Source organism: Paralichthys olivaceus, chromosome 5 (assembly GCF_024713975.1).
Source record: "Paralichthys olivaceus isolate ysfri-2021 chromosome 5, ASM2471397v2, whole genome shotgun sequence".
Lineage (NCBI taxonomy): Eukaryota > Metazoa > Chordata > Actinopteri > Pleuronectiformes > Paralichthyidae > Paralichthys > Paralichthys olivaceus.
The window spans coordinates 3,383,673-3,406,169 of NC_091097.1; the positions used below are offsets into that span (position 1 = coordinate 3,383,673).

The 22,497-nt window shown below is 40.4% G+C and overlaps 1 protein-coding gene across 7 annotated transcripts; it reads left to right on the forward strand.

Annotated features, from left to right (window-relative positions):
• The first annotated feature begins 534 nt into the window (after positions 1-534).
• On the forward strand, positions 535-22,067 carry LOC109639952 (oxysterol-binding protein-related protein 6-like). Of its 7 annotated transcripts, none has more exons than XM_069525122.1 (23): positions 535-694; positions 8,710-8,927; positions 9,528-9,671; positions 9,775-9,828; positions 9,977-10,090; positions 10,702-10,869; positions 11,933-12,074; positions 12,209-12,327; positions 12,549-12,638; positions 12,760-12,916; positions 13,215-13,348; positions 14,213-14,305; positions 14,729-14,909; positions 15,561-15,635; positions 17,212-17,426; positions 17,531-17,668; positions 17,759-17,822; positions 17,915-17,993; positions 18,106-18,250; positions 18,363-18,513; positions 19,401-19,527; positions 19,836-19,958; positions 21,053-22,067. In XM_069525122.1, exons 2-23 carry the CDS (start codon positions 8,763-8,765, stop codon positions 21,159-21,161), a joined length of 2,787 nt encoding a protein of 928 aa, XP_069381223.1. In that variant the 5' UTR covers positions 535-694; positions 8,710-8,762; the 3' UTR covers positions 21,162-22,067. The 7 variants fall into 7 exon arrangements, with proteins under 7 accessions (XP_069381223.1, XP_069381225.1, XP_069381227.1 ...); XM_069525123.1 differs by lacking the exon at positions 535-694 and adding an exon at positions 5,878-6,106; XM_069525124.1 differs by lacking the exon at positions 14,213-14,305.
• Positions 22,068-22,497: the final 430 nt, after the last annotated feature.

The window sequence follows — 22,497 nt, forward strand, 5'->3', positions numbered from 1 at the left end:
CTCCTTTTCTCTTTGTTCCCACTTTCTCTTGTTCAGTGAGAGAAGTGAACTCTACCATGTGCTGTCAGCATTTACTACCGTAAAGACGGAAAAGCAGCGCAGGTTAAAATAACACTACCGTAACTGCAAGAAAAGTTCAAATAGAGACGCTCAGTCAAAATGTAATAATCGGTCTGTGTCCGTGTAGAAAGGCTTCTGGGTCCCGTCCGGACCGCGGTCCGCCTGTTGGGAACCTATGCTATGGATGATCTTGGGCGATTTTGTTCTCTTCAGCTCGCTCTTAGGTTGAATCCATGCTTTGACTGTGCGCAGCCACTTTCCTTACGACGCCTCGCCACACGTTGCGCTAATTGACGTATTTGCGTAATTGATGACGCATCATCCCAGCCGAACTGTGCATTTAGTTTATTTTGTGTTTGTTATTATACGCACACTTATAAAAGTTTCATTTGATCAGGACAACTAATCACAATCTTTGCAATGACCAGTTTCATGAATATTTAAATTTAAAAAGGCGACGAACTAATGATGCTCCCATGATGCACCTGGTGCACCTGCTGAACTGCCATGTGTGGCACGCGCACTCAGAGCTAGCAGTTAGCAGTTAGCAGAGGCAGCAGGAGTCTCCGCGCTCGTCTCCTTCAGGTGTTTCCTCTGTGGGCTCCCACGCTGCTTCACCTCCGGAACCTCTCAGGTCAGTTCTCGGTCCCGACACTGGACCACCGGGGGCCATGTTTGGGAATGTTTGTTGGGTCAGAGGTTTGTGACTTCACGGTTTGTTTGCGATGTGAAAACAAGTTGTGTCAATGTGTACTTTCTTTATTTGTTTTAATTTTCAAAGTGAATATCTCGCAAGTCTTAAATTTGCCTCGTGAATAAAACCTTTGCCGAGCTTTGGACTGAGCGTGTCGCTTATTAACTCGACATGTCGTCATTTGGTTTATATTGTGTGTTATGTGGTTTTTGTTTAATTCAGTGATGCTATGAGGTGAATCCATTTAAACGCACACTTGTTAGGTCTTCGCGAACTGAGGCCATGTGGCTGAAAGCCCGTGAATGTGTGGGCTCATGGTGCAGGTGCTGGCGGCGGAACAAGCTCACTAATTATGGACACTAACAAGTATAATGAAACGGAATATTAAATAATGATATAATATAAAAAAGTTGCCTACTTTTCATCATATCACCCATAACTTTCTCATATTGTTTTTTTTAATTTTTATTATCTTTATGATGTGACAAATACATTTCATCTCAGGCTTAATCATGGTGACCCCCCCCCCCCCCATGGTCTGTGTGGAGCTCCAGAATATTTTATTGTAGAAATTAAAAGAAAGTAAAATGGACTCCCTCTCATACGTAACTTAAATTTACAAAACTTGACAAGTGTTTAAAGTCTCTAAGTGAACTCCATGTCGTAGACTCTGACAGGATCTCCAGCTGGAGTGAAAGTGGTGAGGGTATACTGTATGTAGTGATGGCGAGATGAAGCTACATGATATGTTACTAGGGACATGTAACATGTAAAATAGGGACTACATTTTATTCATTTTTATTTAAAATAACAACTTTTCCACAGTGCTTGGACTCAGGTGGTGTTTTTTTTAATTTTTTAGATGTCACCTGCTTTAGAAAATATCCTTTCACAGGGCACAGATGAAGCTGGGGTACAAAGACTGGGGGGGAAATCTCTTTCTTGCTGGTTCCATCACATAAAAAAGAAGCTTGAATAGATTTCAAACAAACACACAATAAAGTCCCAAGTCCACAAAATGTGATGGGGGATCCATTGCGTTTCGCTGCCCCAAACCTGCGAACCATTTCCTGAATTACTCAGGACACATGCTTCAAAGCCTCGACAAAGAAGGACACATCACTAGTGTTTTGGTGCCCCCTGACTTTTTACAATGCACATATCTGTAATCTGGGAAATTAAGTGATAACATGCATGTAGGGTATAGTGTAACAAACTCTATCAACTGCATTGAGGTTGGGCTCGGATTGAAAAATGTGCCCCGAGACACACTATATGATATGTAACTGCGATGTCCTCTGAAGAGTTTCGCTGCTCCTCCACCCTGATGTGTCATTCCGAGAAGGATGACACAGACGAGCAAGACGATCACTTTACCACTGTCTCTTCTTACATGTTTTTGTGATTAAACATAGTTTCAGGTCCAGTTGGGAGTTTCTCCTGATGAAAGATCGCACAGTGCAGTAAGTGACCCTCCTGTGGTTACAACAACTACAAGACATCCAATCATAAGACGGCCTCTTATCGTGTGAACTGCGAAGCGATATAACAAGTCTTTTAGCTTAACAGCTGTAATCAGAGCCAGCAAGTTCAAAACAAATGAGGTGTTGGTAAGTTCAAGAATTCAGTTATAAAAGAAACATTTTTCTTCAATATTAAGGACTTTTGAAAGTATTGAAAATCCTAAATGGAGTTTATGATACTTCCAGAATTAAGCACTAGACTTCCTCCTCCTATCTTGCAGGACAAAACTGCTACCAGAGCTCTTGTGTTTGGTTATGTACCTTGAGAGAATTGCCATCAGTCACCTGTGGACAAACAGCCTGTGCATGTTGTTCTGGCACATTCCTGGAAGAAGGGAGGCAGAGAGGAGAGAGAACCAGTTTGTTCACGTCTCAGCATAGGCATGTACATATTGTTCTAGACAGTACTTGTCTTTAATAACATGTTCTTGGTACAGTGTTTGTGCATCTGACCTTCAGTTACTATAGCTACCATGGTTGTCTCTTGCCTCCTATGTTGACCTGTAGATTGTTCTGGTCTACCATCAAGTGAAGTGTCTTCATTTCACAGATTGCTTATTGTTGTTAAGAGGAAGCAGGGTATGTCATGTAGGAGGTGTGAACAGGATACTGTGCAAATAGTTTATCACCATTGGGGGGGGGGGGCTTTCCTAAATGTATATATTAATATTGTGCTACTATAAATATTAATGTATTGCTCATCATGTCAAACAACATAACCCTCACTTAGGGTGGGGCGATATGACAAATCTCATAACAGATGATCAGGGTAAGTTTACAATTCCTGGGAAGATAAAGCATATTTACTTTAAAATGTAATGTAAATTTTACTTTAAATTTGTTCCTGTTTCAATTCTAAGTTTTCTGCCCTGTCAGACTTTTCATACCAAAACCATTTCAATGGGACAGGATAAGGGTTGTGCGATATTTATTGTCTACGATAATATCTTAATTGTTGTTTTAGCGATGTGCGGGCTGATGTTGTCGATTAATGGATAAAGCCACACGGAGCGTGTGCCCCTCTCCACCAGCCCGTGAGTGAGGGAGAGAGAGTCAGGTGCCTCGCACGACCTCCACAGGCTGAGCCTGCCTTCTCATTCACGGTGTGTGTGCGTGGGTCTCATTCACCCACTTGTTCCGGACAGAGAGCCGGGCTGTTATTGGTTAATTATTGTTATCGGCAAAATATCGATATTTTTTGCCAATATCGCACACCCCTAGAGAGAAGTATCCCTGTTTTAGATATGAGCTCCTTGTTTTGTCTTGGCTGGTCTGAGTTCTCTATCATGTTCATTTCTAATGCCATGAAATTAAAAATGCAACATAAAACAAAAAGATTGACTGATAGATGGTGAGCCATTGTTTGACGACGATGATGAATTGTTTGAGACAGTGTCACTATGCAGCATTTCCGCTTTGCTACCTTTTTGTTTACTAGGCAGTATGTAGGTCATCCAGACCTGATGGACCCATGATGGTGCACATCAGAGATGAATGGTGCATTTATGCAATGCATTCCAGCACATTCAAATTGAAATAAAATAATGAATACTATATCACATTGCTACACAAGCATTTTGTGACTTTTACATATGACAGTTCCCTCCTGCTTGAGGAGGCATTCCCTGAGCGTAAACAAGAAGGAAAAATAAGCAGTCATTAGGTCTAATGCATGAATGAAGTCACAGACTGTACGCATGTACCGAACGAATGCGAGTACACATGCAGAACTTATTTGTGTGCCTAAGGGTCTCAAACTAAATGCGTGTCACAAACTCTAGAGTGAATCAAACAAACCCAAATAACACTTAATTTTATTTCAGGTCCTGATAACTTCTGATTAGTAATGATGTAAGCCTTACTGTGTTTCAATCCAATTGTTTGAAAAGATAGGAATGTTACACATGACAGCACATTTAAACATTGAGCAACGAGATGCCTCGATGAGTTCATAGCATTCTTGACTGAATTTTACAACTGTCACAAGACTGTCACTGTCTGTTATACCTGGGTTATTTTTATTTAGACTTTAAAGTATAGATGTCCATCCAAAAAAGATGACAGATGGAGATCAATTAGTGGGCAGTGTTTTTTTTTTTTTTGGTGACAGTTTAAGGGAATAAGGGCTTGTCCAGCTGGGATCTCTGAGAAAGGTGATTTCTGAAATACCTACCAAATAGCAGATAAAGAAATGGTCACTTGTAAGAGTTGAGTTGTAGATGGAAGCCTCGTCAATGTCTTCAATTTCACATAGTTGTATCACAATAATTTCCTACAGTCTCGGTTTGCAATTAAAATTCCTTAATGTGGTGCATCATGTTTATGCTTTATCTATGCACGGTAGACTCGTGAGCACGGCCGTGTATTCAGTAAGTATTCTGACCCTTCACATCTTGAAATTGACACGTTTTATGCGTAAATGTTTGATATCTTCCTACGAGGTGCATTCACTGACCCTCGGGACACACCATCGTGGTGCTATGTCCACTAGCTTAGCCACTTCCAGAGGACATTTAGGCTTAAAACATTGTGTAAATGACCTCCTTTCGAGTCAATTATGAATGCCGGGGCTTGTGGACACTTTGTTGACACCACACAGGCAGTATAGGGGCATGTTATGTTTTCTGGACATCCATTTTATGTTTCTCATGGGGTTTTGCATCACACAGCCCTAAAAGGTAATTTGTCAGTCAATGTGTACCACCATACTTAGCATTCCATGTCACAAACGTTTTACATTTCGACTCTGTAACGAAGCTATGTAAGAGTCTTAATGATGTGTAGTGAATGCAGGGAATGTTGTGGCCTTCAGCTCACAGCATCCTCAGGCTGTCATAATGCACCATAATACTGATGTTAAAGTCAATTTTGAACTGGATGCTCCCTAGCATAGCAAATGAAATACAAAAATAAAATCAGTAGAGCCGCTGTAGATTAAGATGTTTTATTTTTTTCTAATCTGTGCTTAGTATTATGAAATGAAGCTCTTGAGGCAGCTTGTAGACCTTATTGTTCCCCTCCACCTGCAGCAATACAATACCTGAATACCTGGCATTATTGGAATTGTACATTTTCACTCTTTGGAAAAAAATGTGTACATATTTACGAAGCCTTTTATTCTCTAATCGTCCCATTGTCAGCAGCTCACTTGGGTTCCTACTGAGGAGAGAAATCTTTTGAAATGCCGAAAAAACATTTTAACAAAGGCTCAGTGATTTTCTGAAATATTTGGACACTGTAGTATTGAACAAACTTTACTGCAATAGGAGTTAAAAGCAACTTTTTTGAACTATTTTAAGTGGTGGATTAATCCACAATTTGCAATTATGGGTATTTCTGACAGTTTAGTAAAAATGTCCTTATTTAAATGCTGAACACGGCAATGTGCAGGTAGTATTGATAATGAAATCCAAATTTCAGCTTAAGTTTATAATGTGCATCAAATGTAACAACAGATCTGCTGTACAACTTTTCCATGTGATCACAGAGCTGGCAGGCCTGTCTGGCTAGGTAGAGAGAGTATTGCTTTACTTTCAGCCCCGCCCAGATACCTGCAGGGTTCGATCTGCACTTGTCTGACGAGCACATCCTCAGTGAGGCGTGGCGCTGCTCTGTCTAACACAGAGAAGAGCTGAGCAGAGTTTTACAAAGGACACTTAGATGCTGAAGGAGACGTGAAAAGAAATTCCCACTGTGGAGTACTTTTCTTTTTCTTTTAAGAAACTTTGAGGGGAATTTTACAGCTTTACAATTATTCTTGAGCGAAAGCTGAAGTGATTTCATGTGGACCATTGGGGAAGCAGCTTGTTGAGACATCACGCCATCAGAGGTGTGTTTCTTCTGTTACTGTGCTACGTAGACTTTACTGACTTTAAGTGCTGATGAACTTATTACTTGGTTTTATGTGCTAGTCTTCACTTTTACTACTTGCTGTTATACACTTTTTCATTCATACATAGTAAGGGCGGGTGATATGGCACGTGATGAATGAAATGTTAAAATGTCAGTACATTTAATTAAGTTTTAACCAAGGTTGACCACAATGACATCATTTACTAAGACACTATATCATTATTGTTATAGCAAAATCTCTGAAGGTGGACAAATTTATGCAGTTGCATTTGTATATATTTGTAATTTATACATTTGTTCAAATGTAGCTCAGGGCTGCAGTTCAGTTCTCTTTCTGGACTCTGGAAGATATTTGATAATGCAGTGACAAGTTAACCAATTATCAAGTGGGAAATGAAGAACTGATTGTTTAGTTCAGGAGTAGCAGCTTAATGGAAGCGGATCATTGCAACACAACCTGTGATCTTGTGAGAACTGCCGGCAGCCATCAACATCAAACCTCCACTGGTCAGGCTATTCAAAGCTTTACACTGGATTGTCAACAGCAAACTCTTCCTCTTACAGGCCATTGTCACCTGCTGAATGAGAGCAGTGAATGCTAGCAGTTGAGGGGGGTGGTGTGTTTCCTTTTATTTTTCAAGAGGAGCAGGAAGAGCCACTATATTTGCAATGAGCTATTTGTTTACTATTGCTTCATCCTTATTTTGCATGTATTTATGTCCGTTTGTCTTGTGTCTTTCTACATTAACACTTAGATTTTGGTAGTTGTTTACTTCACTTTTAAAAATGTCTTACATTTGAAGTTACAGGCTTCATGTTGCATACTTATCTTTTCGGTTGAACTGACTTTGTTTGAATTATAAAACCCAATACATACTGAATAAGGTTTACAAGTAAAATGGTCTGCTGTCTGACAAATGTAGTGGTTTAATACCTTCACATTTGCCTTCATTGAAGTATATTTCATTTAACAGTGTTGAGCTTGGTGAGATTAAGACACAAAGAACAATTTATGATTAAAACATAGAGATATGAAGGGAGGATAATAAACGTGACATATGGCAGGGTGCAAGATCAACAGACAAAATGACAATAATCCAAACATTATTAAAATAGATTTTCTTGTTACTGTATCTCAAGTCAGTGCATTCACGTGAAGCACACCGTGTACTCATCAGCACAACGCCTAAATTCCAATAGGGAAGTGCTGTTCGAAAACAAACACTGTTGTGTACGCAACGGAAATGACAAGCGCAACATGTGACCGCCATTGTTGGCTGCCAAAATATCTGCCGGCTGCTTGGCTACTTAGCCCTGAAATTTCAAGAATTTCTAACCTCTGGCACCATTTTCACAGAAAATGTGTTGTTTGCTGCATGCTGCTGCATAGCTATGATGTCGATTGTCGAGACTCAAGTTCACCATCACGTGTCCCACGTATCGCCATGTTTGTCAGGGTGAAGGCCCTCATGCACTGAGGAGGGCCTGTGAGCATGGAAATACAAAGCCCACAAGTGGCTGTACCAACAAAGTGATACTTCTTTTTTTTTTTTTTTTTTTACAGTGGAATTGTCCTAAATAGTGCTGCACCTATCAATTATTTTTTGAATAATTATATTTATCAAAAAAATTTTTTTTTTAAGTAATTTTCTGGATAAATATCAAAACACTGTGTAAATTCAACTTTCGCAGTCTATCAAAAAAATCATATTACAGTAAAATTGGTCTGAGTAATGATGAAACTTTAAACTGAAGTTACAATAAACTTTTTTAACAGGAATACTTCATCTCTCTAAAAATATAATAATGAAATAAATGATATTTTACTGTTTCATGTAAAATAACGTTTGCATTTAAGAACAAAACAGAGATATTGAAAAAGGAGTCTCAAAATAATGTGCTTAATTTTAGAAGAAAAAAAATAATTTGAGTTTCCCCATTTTTTTCTTAATATATAACTCAGGGTTTCCCACAGCGCTTTATAGTTAAGGCGGTCGCCTTGACAACAACGGCCCCCTGCCTTGACTATGTCCCCCCGAAAATAAATAAATAAATATTCCGCATCCCCACATGCATAGACAGTAGGTTAAAATAAGGCTGCATCGCAATGAGGCAGAATAGCGGCATCTGTAGGTTAAATATGTTAAGCCATCTATCATCTGCTGTAACTGCGTGGCAAGGCCAACATTTCTTTTTTATCGGGAAAGAAGCTAAATCCGACAACCGAATAGCATGCCTGCCGTCGTCGTGGGAACTGCAGTGCCACGCCGTTCTTGTTCAGTGAGACAAGTAAACTCTACCGTGTGCTGCCAGGATTAACTCCTTTATCTTATGGTAAAGAGCAGTGCAGGTTAAAATGAGACTAATGTAATATGGAGCAGGAGTGGATGAATCTGGTTAAAGAGTTTTAAGCCTGGAACAAAGGATGAGTTGATGAATGAAATGAATTGTGACCATGAAACATTTGATTCAGAGCAAAAAACTATTAGAAAAGTGAAAAAAGGCAAAAGTATAAGACTGTGTCCATAATTGTTTTGGATGATTGATTCATCACTGTACTATTCTTGTTGATCTCTACAGACCCAATTACTTTGCCATGAGACACGTCCTGCCCTGAAGATCCATTGATTCGAATGCAACAATATCCTTATCCCTTTACACCAATGGACCCTCAGGTGTGCCCCCTCCGTCAGAACAGCAGCCAGTCTCTGATTAGCCTCGACAGGTCCCCCGCCAGCACTTTTAAACCTGGCCACTCACGGAGCAGCAGCACTGGCTCCTCCAAACATTCAAAGCAGGTAACCAGTCTAAAGAGGAAAAACAAACATTTAAGTACAACACCCTAAAGCCTATACTCACCTGTTTACTGTATTTTATTGTATTTTGCACCATTTTGGCTACTTACAAATTCATTGTTTCCCATATATTTGAGTTGTCTTTCTGTTCTTAAAATGTAAAAAGTTAAACAGACTGGCCTCGCTTCAGCTTGCGCAGCCACATTCCTACAACGGGTCGACGCATGTTGCGCAAATTTATGTATTTACGTAATCGATGACGTCGAGGCTTCGTCCCAGCCTTTCCTGTAGATTTTTTTCAGACATTGGAAAGGCATTGGATGAAATCTAAATAGTGATGACTGTAGTTTATCAAATTCAGATTTTTTTCACTATTAATATTCACTCCTCCATTGACATGGTGACAGTGGTGAGTGAATTTAAATTTCTGGGTGAGCTGTCCCTTTAATGTTCGTCCATACAGGTTGTCCTTTAACCCGGCTCTTACTGGTTAAATGTGATTTATCAAATTCTGTTGTCTCAGAATATGTTGACACTCATATTTAAAAGAAATCGGGTTTATTTCTTAAACATGGTTTATTTTGTGATCCCTATCTGTGTTAGTCTCGTAACTGGGAGGTGATGGAGGATTTGCAGCACCTGGATCTGTGTTCAGTTCCCAGCTCCTCTCAGGACCTTGGTATCCCTGGGATCTGTGAGGGCTACTTGATGAAGAGGAGGAAGTACCCGCTCAAAGGCTGGCACAAGGTGAGCTCAGCATGTGAACATTTCTGTTCTGTTAAGTCAACATTGCACTGAATCATGCCTGCTGTTTTATTTTCTAACATCCCACTTTGATCGTCCTTTTCAGAGATACTTCCTTTTAGAGAGAGGAATTCTCAAGTACTCAAAAACACAGCAAGATGTAAGTGAACAGAAATGCACCTTCCTGGTCCACCAACTTGAGCACCTGTGTTCATAGATTGATTTTAGTGTGGCCTAACAGATTTCTGTAAAGTAGTTTGATAGGTGAAAAGGGCACGTATAAAAGAAGCACTATTGTCTCGTTTCAGATTCAAAGAGGGAAGCTCCATGGCTCTCTGGACATCAGTCTGGCTGTCATGTCCATTAACAAGAAGTCCAAACGTATAGACCTGGATGCTGGAGACAACCTTTACCACGTCAAGGTAACTTACACACTGAAGAGGTGGTAACACAATGTTTAGGGACACTCAAAGCATTTGACTGCAATTTACAAAATGTTTTTTGAGGAGAACTTGATCACATGAGCCTCATAAGTTAACCACTCTATTACCTAAGCGTTATTTGAATATAGCCACATAAAACCAAAGGGTTTTTGAAAAGCTGACACAATTGCAAAGTTTTGGAGGCACTCATTAAAAGAAAAATTTAGTTTTAATTTTAAATCATTGCCTTTTCCCCACACTTCATGAAAGCTGGCATTTAGTTAACCTAAGCCTCTTAAGCTTGGCTTACACTGTACAATTTAAGCCAGTTTTTGCCCCAAATTCTGAGAGGAGTCATACGATTTTCCACTTGGTTCTGTGTCTTTTACTGTTCAATGTACAGGGGGGAGTGAGTGTCTTGGTCTTGATGGTGCATATATATACACATATGTTGTATCCATCCAAATGTATTAAAAGATCCAAATGAAGAAATCAAATGTTCAGTAACTCTTTCGTCTCATGTAAACATAACTGTATAACTTTCTGCTTGTTCCCCTCTTTTTAGTTCATGTATAAGCTCCCTTTTTCTCTCTTCCTCTCCTTTCTGTTAGGCAAAGACCCATGATATCTTCTATATCTGGTTGACCAAGCTGTGCGCCCATCGTGTATTTAGGAAAAACGAGGCGATGAGTGTCCATCATGGTGTTCTTCATGCGCTCTCCATGGGCCAGAGTACTCTCCCAGCCATGGCCTCCCTTGCCCAGAATAGCAGAGCAACAGTAAGTCGATTCCTGCTGCAGTTAATGCAAAATTAAAGAAAACTGATTCCTGACAGATACGATTTTAGACGTGTAAGTTAAGGTACAGGATTTTCATATGAAATGTCTTTTTCTAACTTAAGGTTCCAGTAAAACAGTTTAAACAGCTAAACTCAGCACATCCCTGCTCACTAAAATGATAAATGATTACAGCTCAGGGCAAGGATGATACCTCTGCTAAGGCTTACAGTCCCCATAAATTTAATGAAGCTGCAACAACTTCCAACCACTCAGATGTAAAATCCATTAATTGGAGCTCCGATGCTCCGTTTACACATTTAATAATCCCATGCTTTCAGCCTTAATTTGTAATCCCTCGTGTTATTTGTTATAGTGATTACAGGTGCAAACACTTTTGTTGCTTTGAGGTTTGTACTTAAAGGTAGGGTTGTTGATCCCAGAAAAGCTAACGAGAGCAGGCCACACAACTTATAGAACCCAGCCCCTCCCATCAGCCCTTTCGTCTAAGCCACTCCCCCAAAACACATGAACTTGTTCTGTCTGACAACTGCTGGAGGCCGAATTTTCTGTGACTCACTCAGTAACTTCTGGCTATTGTCCGTGCCTCATTGGTGTATGTCTCTGGCTTGTGAAGACCTGTGTTAGGTGAAAACACAAGCAGGGTGCACGCAAGCAGGCAGGTCGGTTAGTGACAGAAGGGTACATCTACCAATCATATTATTCAGACTGAAAGTTTATTACAGTTCTGTGACCGCCAAACATTTTCAGTATTTCAGAAACAACATACAATTTAACAACTCTACCTTTTAAGGGACTGTATTTCAATGTTCAAAGTTTATCTCCCTTATTTCAATTCAAAACTAAATTTTTATTATTATAAGATGGTACAAATTGTATTATACCTTGTGCAAAGGTGCCAGTGTAGCAGTTAATAAGGTAAAGATATTTGCTTTCTTAATACACATACAAGTTACTCAAATTCATCTGACATTTAGGAATCTAAATCTAACAGCTTTCATTTATTTTTATTGTGCCTGAAATTGTGATGGGTTTAATTTTCCAGCCTCCTACCTATGCAAGCTCGGCCTCAGTGTACCAAACAGAGAAGGGAAGCCCCGCCCCTGCCATCGCCTCCCACCCAGCGGTGACCAGGAAGGTGTCAGCCTGGCTGGAGCAGACCCACGACATTGATGCAACCTCTAACGGTGAGAGCCACCAGAAATCCTGATCCTCAGAGGGAAGCTTTGCTTAGTGATGGATGAACGTAACAGATGCAAATCTTTGTATGCGCTTTCGCTTGATCTCGAAATCTTTGACATTCTGCCCCTCTCTCTGTTAGACCTCGCTCGCTGTCAGACAGAGCTGACCGAACTGGCTCAGCTAATCCAGCGACTCCATTGGCTGGAAGGAGGCCTGCCAATCAGTAACTCAGACCTGGAGATGCGAATCAGCATGCAGGTGAGTGTTGTGGTTCCTCAGACTATTTCACTGGAAAGTAACAGTGGGGTCGGATCATTTGACATATGTTTCACCCAAGATTGTTTATGAATCAGCTGACAATAATGACCTGAACAAGATAACACATCACTGATCCTCCATAAAAAGAATATTCAGCACCAGAAAAACTGGGTTTTGTATTTTTTTTGAGAGAGGCTCGAACAGTCTTGTCCTTGTTTCAGAATATTTCCCTGGAAAAACCCAAGAAGAAGACAGGGAAGGGGATAGGTCACTCCAGGACTTTGTCCCGTGTTGAAGCCATGGGGGGAACGGTAAGACTGACTTCACTACTTTAACTGTATGTGCTCTGTTACGATTGTTATGATTCATGTCATAGTCCCTTGTTTTTGTTAATAAATTGAGTCCACCTCATCCTTCGTCTTCTGCTCTCAGTTCACTTCCAGCCACCTGAGCACCAATCCCAGCTGTGCTTTGGCAGCATCTGTTCAGTCTATCCCGAACTACGTCTACTCTCAGCTGTCCAACCCTCAGGTTACTTCACCCGAGGCCAAGAAACTACAACAGGACATCTGCACTGTCTCCCAGAGGGGTACAGACTTCTGACTTGTAACAACTATATTTCTCTGAATAGCCTTGACTTGTAACAACTATATTTCTCTGAATAGCCTTGAGTTAGTGTTTTATGGTCAATGCACATCTTACTTGATTGTTGAAATCCAATAAAATAAACAATTGATAAAGAGAAATATCAGTCAAATTTAGACACTGATCAGACAGACAGGCTGTGTGTCCATACCTTATTGGATCCCATGATTAGTAATTGCAAGTAACTTGTCTGAGACGTAATATTCTGCAGGTTTTTTCAAAATGTTTTCTCTTTGTTGCAGTTCATTTATCTCTCAGGAACATACATGAGGTTTTATCCTTGGAGAGAGAGAGACTGAGGCAGGCTTGGGCCAGCCCTGACCTGAGACAGAACACCTCCCACCAGCTTGCGACACTGTGCAGCACGCTGTCAGAGGTAACTCTCTCACACACAGACAAAACTGGGAAACAAAACTCAAACCATCCTCATTCATTTAAAATCAGATGACAACAGCATGACATGAATGAATTAGTGTTCATCCCTCTTTACCTCTCTGTTCACTTCTCCACCTGCTGGAATCCCAAAGTGGAAAAGTGGATAACCTGCGCAAAATATTAGTATCGGCCTGCAAAAAAGAATGAGGGCCAAGCCCTCACCGTCTGTAAGAGAGGTGCTGTGTGAAACTGTTTAGCAGGTTTGGGCTGTTTCTAGACAGGATAGGCATATGTTGTCCTAGGTGCGACCTGACGGAACACACCTCAAGCCTTTCTCTCCCTCTTTCCACACACAAAGACTCAATTAGAAACTGAGCAGTTCCCTCAGTCAATGTGCCTGTAAATACCTGCTGTCAAACTGACGCTGCTTCTTAACTCTTGTAGTTTGCTGTTGCATGAGGTTTCATCTCAGCTGCCTGTCTCCTTTCTTACCCTGCTTCTTAGCTCTGTATGTTTTAACAAGTGTTGATGTGACTTTGAGCTTTGCTTCGTTTGGCAGCAGCCTGTCGACCTGCATTCTCGCTTCGAGCAACACACGCCACATATAACAAGTTGCTTAAATTCCTGTTCTCTTCTCTGCACTGAGCTTGTAGTTAGTCATTAGTGTTGATTAGATGGGGATTGCATGAAAAAAATATAATTGAATTACAAAAAAAGGATGTGGTTTCATCCTCTGGCTGCATAAACATTTAGTTTTTGACCACGTGATGTGAGGTCTGCATGTTTTTGACCTTCTCTGCTTCCTCTTCTTGTGCCCTGCATGGCTGGTCTGGGTATGTGTGTGCATGTCCCTGCTCGTGTGTAGCTTGACATACAGTCACGTCTGACCAAAGTCCACTCGCTTTCCCTGTCCTCTGAATCTACTGAAGAATCCTTCTGCACTGTCCGTCCAGACCAGGTGTGTACTGCATTGTGTTTGTATATGAGAGTCCATTTGTCCCTTTATATATGTCAATTTCATGACCTTGCTGTCTGCCATTTGCATTCATCCTTACCTTGCATGTAAATTATGGGAAAAGTGTTTATGATCCCAGATGCTATTGCAACAGAGCACAATCTGCTACAAGCCAATTTGAATGAGTATAGTCATGGGATTGACATGATTAGGTAAAGTGTGTGGATGTTTGGTGGGTAGTACTGGTGAGAATTGAACCTCACATCTGATCGTATGTGACAGTTGATTGTGTCTGTCGACTGGGTCTCCTCACATGCCTGTTGGCTAGTGATCTGTCTCCTCTTTGTACTTTGCACACTGCAGAAAAATATAAGTGTATTGTAACGTGTTGATCCTCTTCCCCTCCTCCTCTGCTCCCCCCAACAGAGAACACCATCAATGGGTCGTCACAGTCAACGTACGCCCTCAGTGGCTGATTCTATGGCAGAGTATTTTGACGCCAGCGAAGTGATCATGTGCGAGAGCTCATCAGAGGCTGAGGCTTCAGATGAGTCTGGCCTGAGTGACATCACCACCACCAGCAACTCTGAGCCAGAAGAGGGACATAGTGAGTGTTAAAGTGGAAATGAATCACTTACTGTATTCAGCATAAGTTAAAAGAGGGATTCCTGCTCTAAAAATCCTTACAGGTTTGGAAAAAATCAGCAATCTAAAATCCCTATTTCATATATAGAATATTATAGATTATTCTGCTAGCACTGGATGTGATTTCGTGCTGCTGATTGGCGTTCAAGTCCTGCATAAACAAACTACTGATAGCACTAATAATCCCAGAATCATTAGAAAACATGGAGCTCCAAACTAAAATTCGATTCAAGATGGCTCTGATGCAGTCATGACTTTTACAGAGTTAAAAACCATGGGAAGATCGTCCACTGTCATGTTTACCACTAAAGTAGCCATTGGTTCTTCGTTGTTGGTTAGCGGCATTGAAATGGCAGAATCCTGTTTGAAGTGAGCACTTCATACAAGAACACTGTGGAGGAGAGTTTTGAGTCCGTTATATTGATGGTTTGGCAGATCAACAAGCTGAAGTCTGAGGCAGCTCTCTGTTTGACTTTTCCTCTTATAAGGTCAGGTGTACAGACCATCCAACGCATTGTGCTAGCAAAGACGTAGCTGCATGCCTCGGTCTCGTCTTCTGTCATATTTTCTACTGATTACCGGTCGTAAATGACTCTCTCTTCTCCTTTTCCAGCCACTGCCACCCTCAACTACAGAGCCAGTCTGAACAACGCTCCTAACGAACCCAGCCCATCAGCCACCAATACTGGTAATTTTATATTACTTCCTTCATTTTCAAGCATAACTCACTTACTTTAACTGTGTTTATCTATTTGGACATATAGACTATTTAGTGTTTGGGTTAGTTTTTAGTTAGATGTAATTTGTGATGCCAAGATTCCATTTTTCTAGGTGGGGTCATTTCACATCATGATATATATGAACTGCCCTCAGACATGCACTCAATTCTGGAAAATCTCTTGAACTCACGCAGAGGGGCATGTGTGTATGTGAAAATGCAAATGTACAATGTAGTTTTTCTGAGTGAGAATTAAGCAGGAAAAAAAGAAACAAAGGCCCAATCCCATTTCACCCCTTCTCCCAACCCCTACCCCTTGTTTTCAAGGGTTATTTAAACTCTGTTTCAAGGGGCAGTGGTTGAAATCTTCCCCACTTCAACAAACCTATCATTATTCATCGCAAAAAAATTGACACATCATCAATAGTCGAGTCAGAGAAATAGTCAAGTATTGGGACAGCCTTCCATTACAGGGGAACGCTCAAAACAGAGGGGAAGGGCTAAGGGCAAGGGAGAAGGGGATTTGGCCAAAGAATACAAATATTTCAGGATGAAGAGGTGGCATACACATGAAGACAGAAATGAAGATGATGACTTGGAAACATTTGAGAGCTTTTTGTGATAAGGGCAGATGGCAGTGTTGATTTGCTGTAAGCAAAAACACATGATATCCACAGTGGATTTTATACATGTTCAGCCTCCTGCCTGCTCCACCCAGACAACACTGCTCTCGACCATTTGAAATTGTATCCACATGTCTCCAGATGTTAAGTTGTCATAGCAGCTGTTGTTGCCCTCCATCATGATTCTTTGTTGTACTGCAGGCAAAAGCCTCCCACAGTGTGTAAGTCTTGGATTTGTTAACAGTTTTTTGTGGGTCTTCTCTGTAGACTCTCCGTAGAAGTTAGTGGTATTTTGAATCAGTTGTGAGAAGCGGTATGCGGCAGTTGCACAGCAGTCAGAGATGACGCCTCTTGAGTGCAAGCAATGGTAAATACTTGTTATTGTGAAGAGAGCTCTAAGAAATGCTAATTGCTGTTGGGCAAAAGTGCAAATTCTGGTTTCCATCAGGATAGTTATGTTTGATACCAATACTTTTGATTTAACTTTGCTTACAGTTTATTAAAGAACAATTATAGCAAGGAACGTTTGCAACATTCCCGGTGTTCAGTTTTAAAATAAAGTTTCAAAAGAAAATATTTTATCTTTACTTGTTAAACTGAAGTACAATATGAACAATGGGGAACAGAAAATGGCTGTTGTTTTTGTGTTGCTTTATTAACTACACTGTGGCAGCCCATTCATCTTGCCATAGATTTAAAGAATTGTTGATCCTGTTGTCAAAAAAATCTTATTTAGACTGTTATTATTTGTATATGCTTACATCTATATATGTAAAGCCATGTTGCATTTGCATCTGTCAATGTGTGTTTCATCCAGGTGCCAACTGGATGGGTTAAATGCGGAGAACAATTTCATGTATACATGTAAAAGTGTTAAACTTGACAATAAAAGTATATCTTCTTCTTCTTCTTATGTGATCCAGGTCGTCGCACCACCCTCCCTGCCCAAGGAACAGACAACAGCCACATTGGAATCATGACCATTCTGTACAACAACATCGGCAAGGACCTGTCCAGAGTCTCCATGCCGGTCGCTCTAAATGAGCCACTGTCTCTGCTGCAGAGAGTCAGTGAAGAGCTGGAGTACCCAGAGCTGCTAGAAATGGCCAACCACATTGACGATCCTTATGAGCGAATGGTGAGTTTGGTTTGCTGAGATCACTAATCAGCTGGATCCGTGAAGAATATGAGCTCATTAAACTAACTTTGTTCATTTTCTTTTTTAAATGTGTATGTTACCAGGTTTATGTGGCAACATTCTCCATCTCTGGCTACGCCTGGGCGACATGGAGGAATCATTACAAACCCTTCAATCCTGTTCTAGGAGAAACGTATGAGAGTCACAGAGAAGACAGAGGCTTCCATTACATCAGCGAGCAGGTAACCAGCAGGAAGGGAGGAACAAATATGTTGACAAAATCTCTACCATTTGGGTTTGGAACAAGATGGATGTATGTGTGTTGTTTACAGGTCTCCCATCACCCACCCATCTCTGCCTGCCACGCTGAGTCAGAAAACTTCACTTTCTGGCAAGGTAGGATCAGTGTGTGTGATAAGTGCTGGATCCACCGTATGGGCACCGTTAAACCTAACACTGTTAGTTTCTGTTGGTCTGTCTGCTCTCAGATCAGAGATGGAAGAACAAGTTTTGGGGGAAATCAATGGAGGTCATCTCTAGCGGACTGGTCAATGTTGCCCTGCCCAGGTGAGCCACTGCTTCCTTTAACAAAACCAGTCACACAATACAGTAGAGAAATTATTGATTCCTTAATGACCATGAAGAAGTCAAACATAATTGCACTGTTTTGTGTGTGAAGGTATGGGGATCACTATGAATGGAACAAGGTCGTGACATGTATCCACAATGTGCTGAGTCAGCAGCGCTGGTTGGAACACTATGGTGAGGTGGTCATCAAAAACACAAAGAGTGACGTATGCACCTGCAAGATCACCTTCGTCAAGGTCAGGACACACGTTGTCTCGCTGCTTATTCGGTGAAACGTCCAAATCCTGCACATGGACTCTTCCTCTGCTTCTGTTTAACCACTCTGACCCTTTCCTCTTTATATTCTAGTCTCGATACTGGACCTCAGATAACAGTAAGAACGAGGTGCAGGGTGTGGTTCTCGACCGGGCTGGAGAGGTGGTCCATCGCTTTGGAGGCCTCTGGCATGAAGGCATCTTCTGCGACACCCTTGCTACTCCAAAGTGCATCTGGAAGCCCAGTGAGTAGAATCTCGTCCTGTTTGAACATTGTTAATGTCCTGACAAATCAGCTTTTGACTTCAAAATTCGCCCGCTGGCGCCACCATCTACTTCATTTTCTTTGTAGGTATCAAACCCATTGGATTTTCACGCGTCAGTGGTAACACCTACATTCATTAAAAAAATTACAACTTACAAAAACCTAGTCATACGACGTGTCCGACCCAGGCAGCACCAGTCCCATCAGTGCAGTGGAGTCTAATCGCATGTTTAGAGGAAGGTTGACTGACAATGAGCAGGATTTAGTGTCAAATTAAAAACAAACTGGTATTAAAGGTCCAGTGTGTAAGATTTAGTTGGAACTATTGGCAGAAATTTAATATAGAATTTTCCTTGTGATGTTTTCACTTCTAGTTTTCTTTACCCCAGAAAAAAGCCCCTTGTTGTTTTTTTACATTACTCCAGACTGAACAAACTAAACACCTTTTGAGATTTTATGAGAACTGAAGCTACCACATGTTCTTTTTCATGTTGCGAGGTGAGGAGTGTTCAGCTGCAACATGCAATTCCAACATTAGATATCACAGAATTCTACACACTGAACCATTAAGCCTAGTTCTGCCTGCTTGAAAAATACTTTTAAAAGTGAATGGACTCCTTGGTTATGTTATGTCTATAGTGTAAAAAAAATTTCTTATGAAACGATAAATGAGACTATGGGTCCTATAGTCTACATAATTGAAAGAAACCTTCAAGTGCACAACAAGAATCAATCTAGCCAACTCTGCTAAAACCATTCATTTTTAGAAAATATTATCTTACCACGTTACAGAAAGGACTTACTTTGTGCGTTTTTCTCCACATTGCGTTTGAGTTCTTGATATTTACAAAGTTCTTTCCTGTTTAGATGTGCAGCCTGATGATCACGCCCAGTTTTATGGCTTCTCACAATACGCCAGAGAGCTAAACGAACTGACACCTGACCTGAAGGCTGTTCTTCCAAAAACTGACACGCGCTTCAGACCAGACCAGAGGTACAATTTTTTTCTATTTAAAAAGAGAAATGTTTTGCTGTCCTGTCTCCCATGTTGCAGAGTTTAATTATGTGGAATCTTTTGCTCAGGAGGTAGAGCGGGTAGTACACTAAAGTGGAAGCTTCTACCGTCTGCATGTAGAAGTGTGCTTGGGCAGTACTGAACCACAAATTGCCCCAACACTGTACTATCTGTGTGCAGGTGTCAGTGAAGTGATGCATGAACATGTGTTTGACTGGATGTGTAACACTTGGAGTGAATGCTAAGATGCAGTCAGTCCATTGAACTCTTCTCTTCTCTTCATCAAGGCTTCTGGAGAATGGGGAGGTGGCAGAGGCAGATAAAAAGAAAGATGAGGTGGAGGAGAAGCAGAGGGAGAGGAGGAAGGAAATGGCCAAGAGAGGGGAGGAGCACATTCCCAGGTTTTTCAGGTGAGCAGCTATGCTTTCGAACACTTTGGATGGAAGATTTCAGTGAGATACGTATACATTAGAAACAACTAAAAGTTGTTTTCTCATCACACTAATGTTAAGTCCTTTATTAGAAGTACCTGATTCCTACATTATGTCTTCATCTTCAGGTTTAAGTGTGTTTGTGTTTTCAAACACTTCACTTGTGTCAGTTAGCCTGCTTATGAAAACTTTAAATTCTGCCCTGTGCAGCTTCTCTAGTCTCTGGCACTGGTTTAGCTGCCCAGGAAAGTCAGAGAGATGGCATGCGTTTTTAAATCGACTCATGTGATGCCGTTAATCAAATCTGTAAATTCCGATGAGCCCTCCAGCCAGATGTGGTGCGAGATGCACATTAGGAAGAAACGGGAGGAAGAATAGATGGTGAGAAACAGTCATTGAAATGTAAGAAAAGTGACTTCACACGAGCTGCTTTAAAAGAGAAAAATAGTCAGTGACAACTCAGATTTAAATGAAGACTGGACAGACTCTTCTATTCATTCTTCTGACAGGGAGTTCAAAACCAGTAAGTCTCATATGTTCAGAGACAACACTACACCATTCCAACTAAGATTTAAAATCCTGGACAAGAAAAGTGTGGGTTGGACATTAGAGAATAATAAGAAAAATGGTGTAAAGATTATTTGTTAAGATGGGTTGAAATTCTTAGAAAATTGGTTGAGAATTTTAATTGAAAATTAGTGAACATTAATAAGAAAGGGGAAACTTAAATTACACCTTAACTTATTCATTTTATTTTTAACATGAGAAATATACTTATTTGTAAAGAAAATTGTCGATAAATAATATAAAAATATAATTTCATTATACATTCTAAGCTGTTGACGACACACATAAGTTGATACATCTAATATTTCAATATATATTGCACTGAATCATCGCGCCAGTTGGACTTTATCATGTTCTGGACCTTGCTTCAGGCAAATGTCTCTATGTGGACCTCTCTAAATTTTTATTGAATACCCTTGCTGTACAAACTACTCCTTTTGAAAGGTTTACCATTTTGTTGCCAGCTGAGTGGCAAAAAGTAACAGTTTTCTTGTTTATGTTTTCAGGAAAACAGTTGATGAGGCCGGCAGAGAAGTGTGGGTGTACAACGATACATACTGGAAGCTCCGCAAAGACCCGGGTTTCTCCAACATTGAGGACCTGGACCTGTGGTAGGACACTGCACCTGGTTTAATGTGAGGCTCATCAAACCAGCCAGGCGCTAAAATGAGAAGATGAATTTGTGTGAGCCGCCCTCTATTGGGTAAAATGACTATTTGTATTCATGTTAGTCCAGTAATAAATACCTGAATATACTGTAGTGAGGTGAACGGAGGAGAGGGATGTAAGAACACATACATCAACCTCTCATTGTGGTGATTTGCCGCAGTGGAACAAATGAAGACTGATTCAGATTTTGCCGGATGTCTTTGCAGCCTTTCGCCCAAACCTCTAATTGTAATAACAGAGCAACTATAATCGTTCACGATTCCAACGCAAATCTCAACTTGAAATCCACTTCAACAGTTCATCACTGCCCTCCAGAAAAATGTGGGTGAAAGTTGTTTCTCTGTCAGGACTGAGGCCTCATCATGTAAAGTTTTTGTATCATATTAGTGGGAAAAATGCTGTAGTTTTTGTTTATACCATTTTATTCATTTTAATGTTTCTATAAAAATAGTAGTCAGGCTCTTTTTTTTATGACCGATGACGATGAGTTCGGAAACAAAAATTCAGATGCATATTTTCCTGCTCAGGACTCCAGAACACGGAGGACTGAGGGTGCTCGTGGTGTATGTTATAGGTGAACTGGTGCTGTCCTGCTTCTTTTCTCTGTGGGTCTTAATGTGTCAACTATTGTTGATTTCTAAAAACAGTGCGTATGTTATTCTCTGATGTTTATTTGTGGCACATTGGTAACATATTAATTTCAAAATTTTGCTGAGAGCTGACTTTCCTCAGTTGATGCAATGAAATATTTTTTATTGATGTTTCAACAATGGATTTTAATAAGGAAAAGAAACTACTGTTCAATCAAATTTTATTCTTAGGTTTTGTTTCAAATAAAAAATTCCTCAATCAGCACTGTTTCTTGTTCAACTATTCTTCACCATCTGTAAATAATACGAAGTAGAATTTCTAATAAGCAATCCAAAACGGTTGGTCAGTTATCCTATAGTGTTAATGAATGTTCAATAAAAGTATAACATGTGTGCCGTTGTAACTAAGTTTTCAATAAATGGATTAACTTCCAGCTGCTTGAAGAAAGTTGTGCATGCAGAGTAGAGCAGTTTAAAGCTAAAGCTAAAAACAGCTTATGATGCATTCAAATGCTTTACTAATGTAAAAGTAGTAATACTGCCTCACCTCATTGATCTCGAGTTTGTTCACTTTCCAACAGTTGTATCTTTGAGTTGATGCTATGCTGCTTGACATTTGCTGCTGCTTCACAATTAAAGACTTCAACTGGCCGAGTACATACACATAGAACTTTTAAAATATTTATTTAGAT

Bases quoted from the DNA above. Each gene is read 5' to 3' on its own strand.
- LOC109639952 (XM_069525122.1), top strand. From the start codon at position 8,763: ATGCAACAATATCCTTATCCCTTTACACCAATGGACCCTCAGGTGTGC. The intron at 10,870-11,932 runs GTAAGTCGATTC...TTAATTTTCCAG, and splicing joins CCCAGAATAGCAGAGCAACA to CCTCCTACCTATGCAAGCTC. The intron at 18,514-19,400 runs GTGAGTAGAATC...TTTCCTGTTTAG, and splicing joins AAAGTGCATCTGGAAGCCCA to ATGTGCAGCCTGATGATCAC.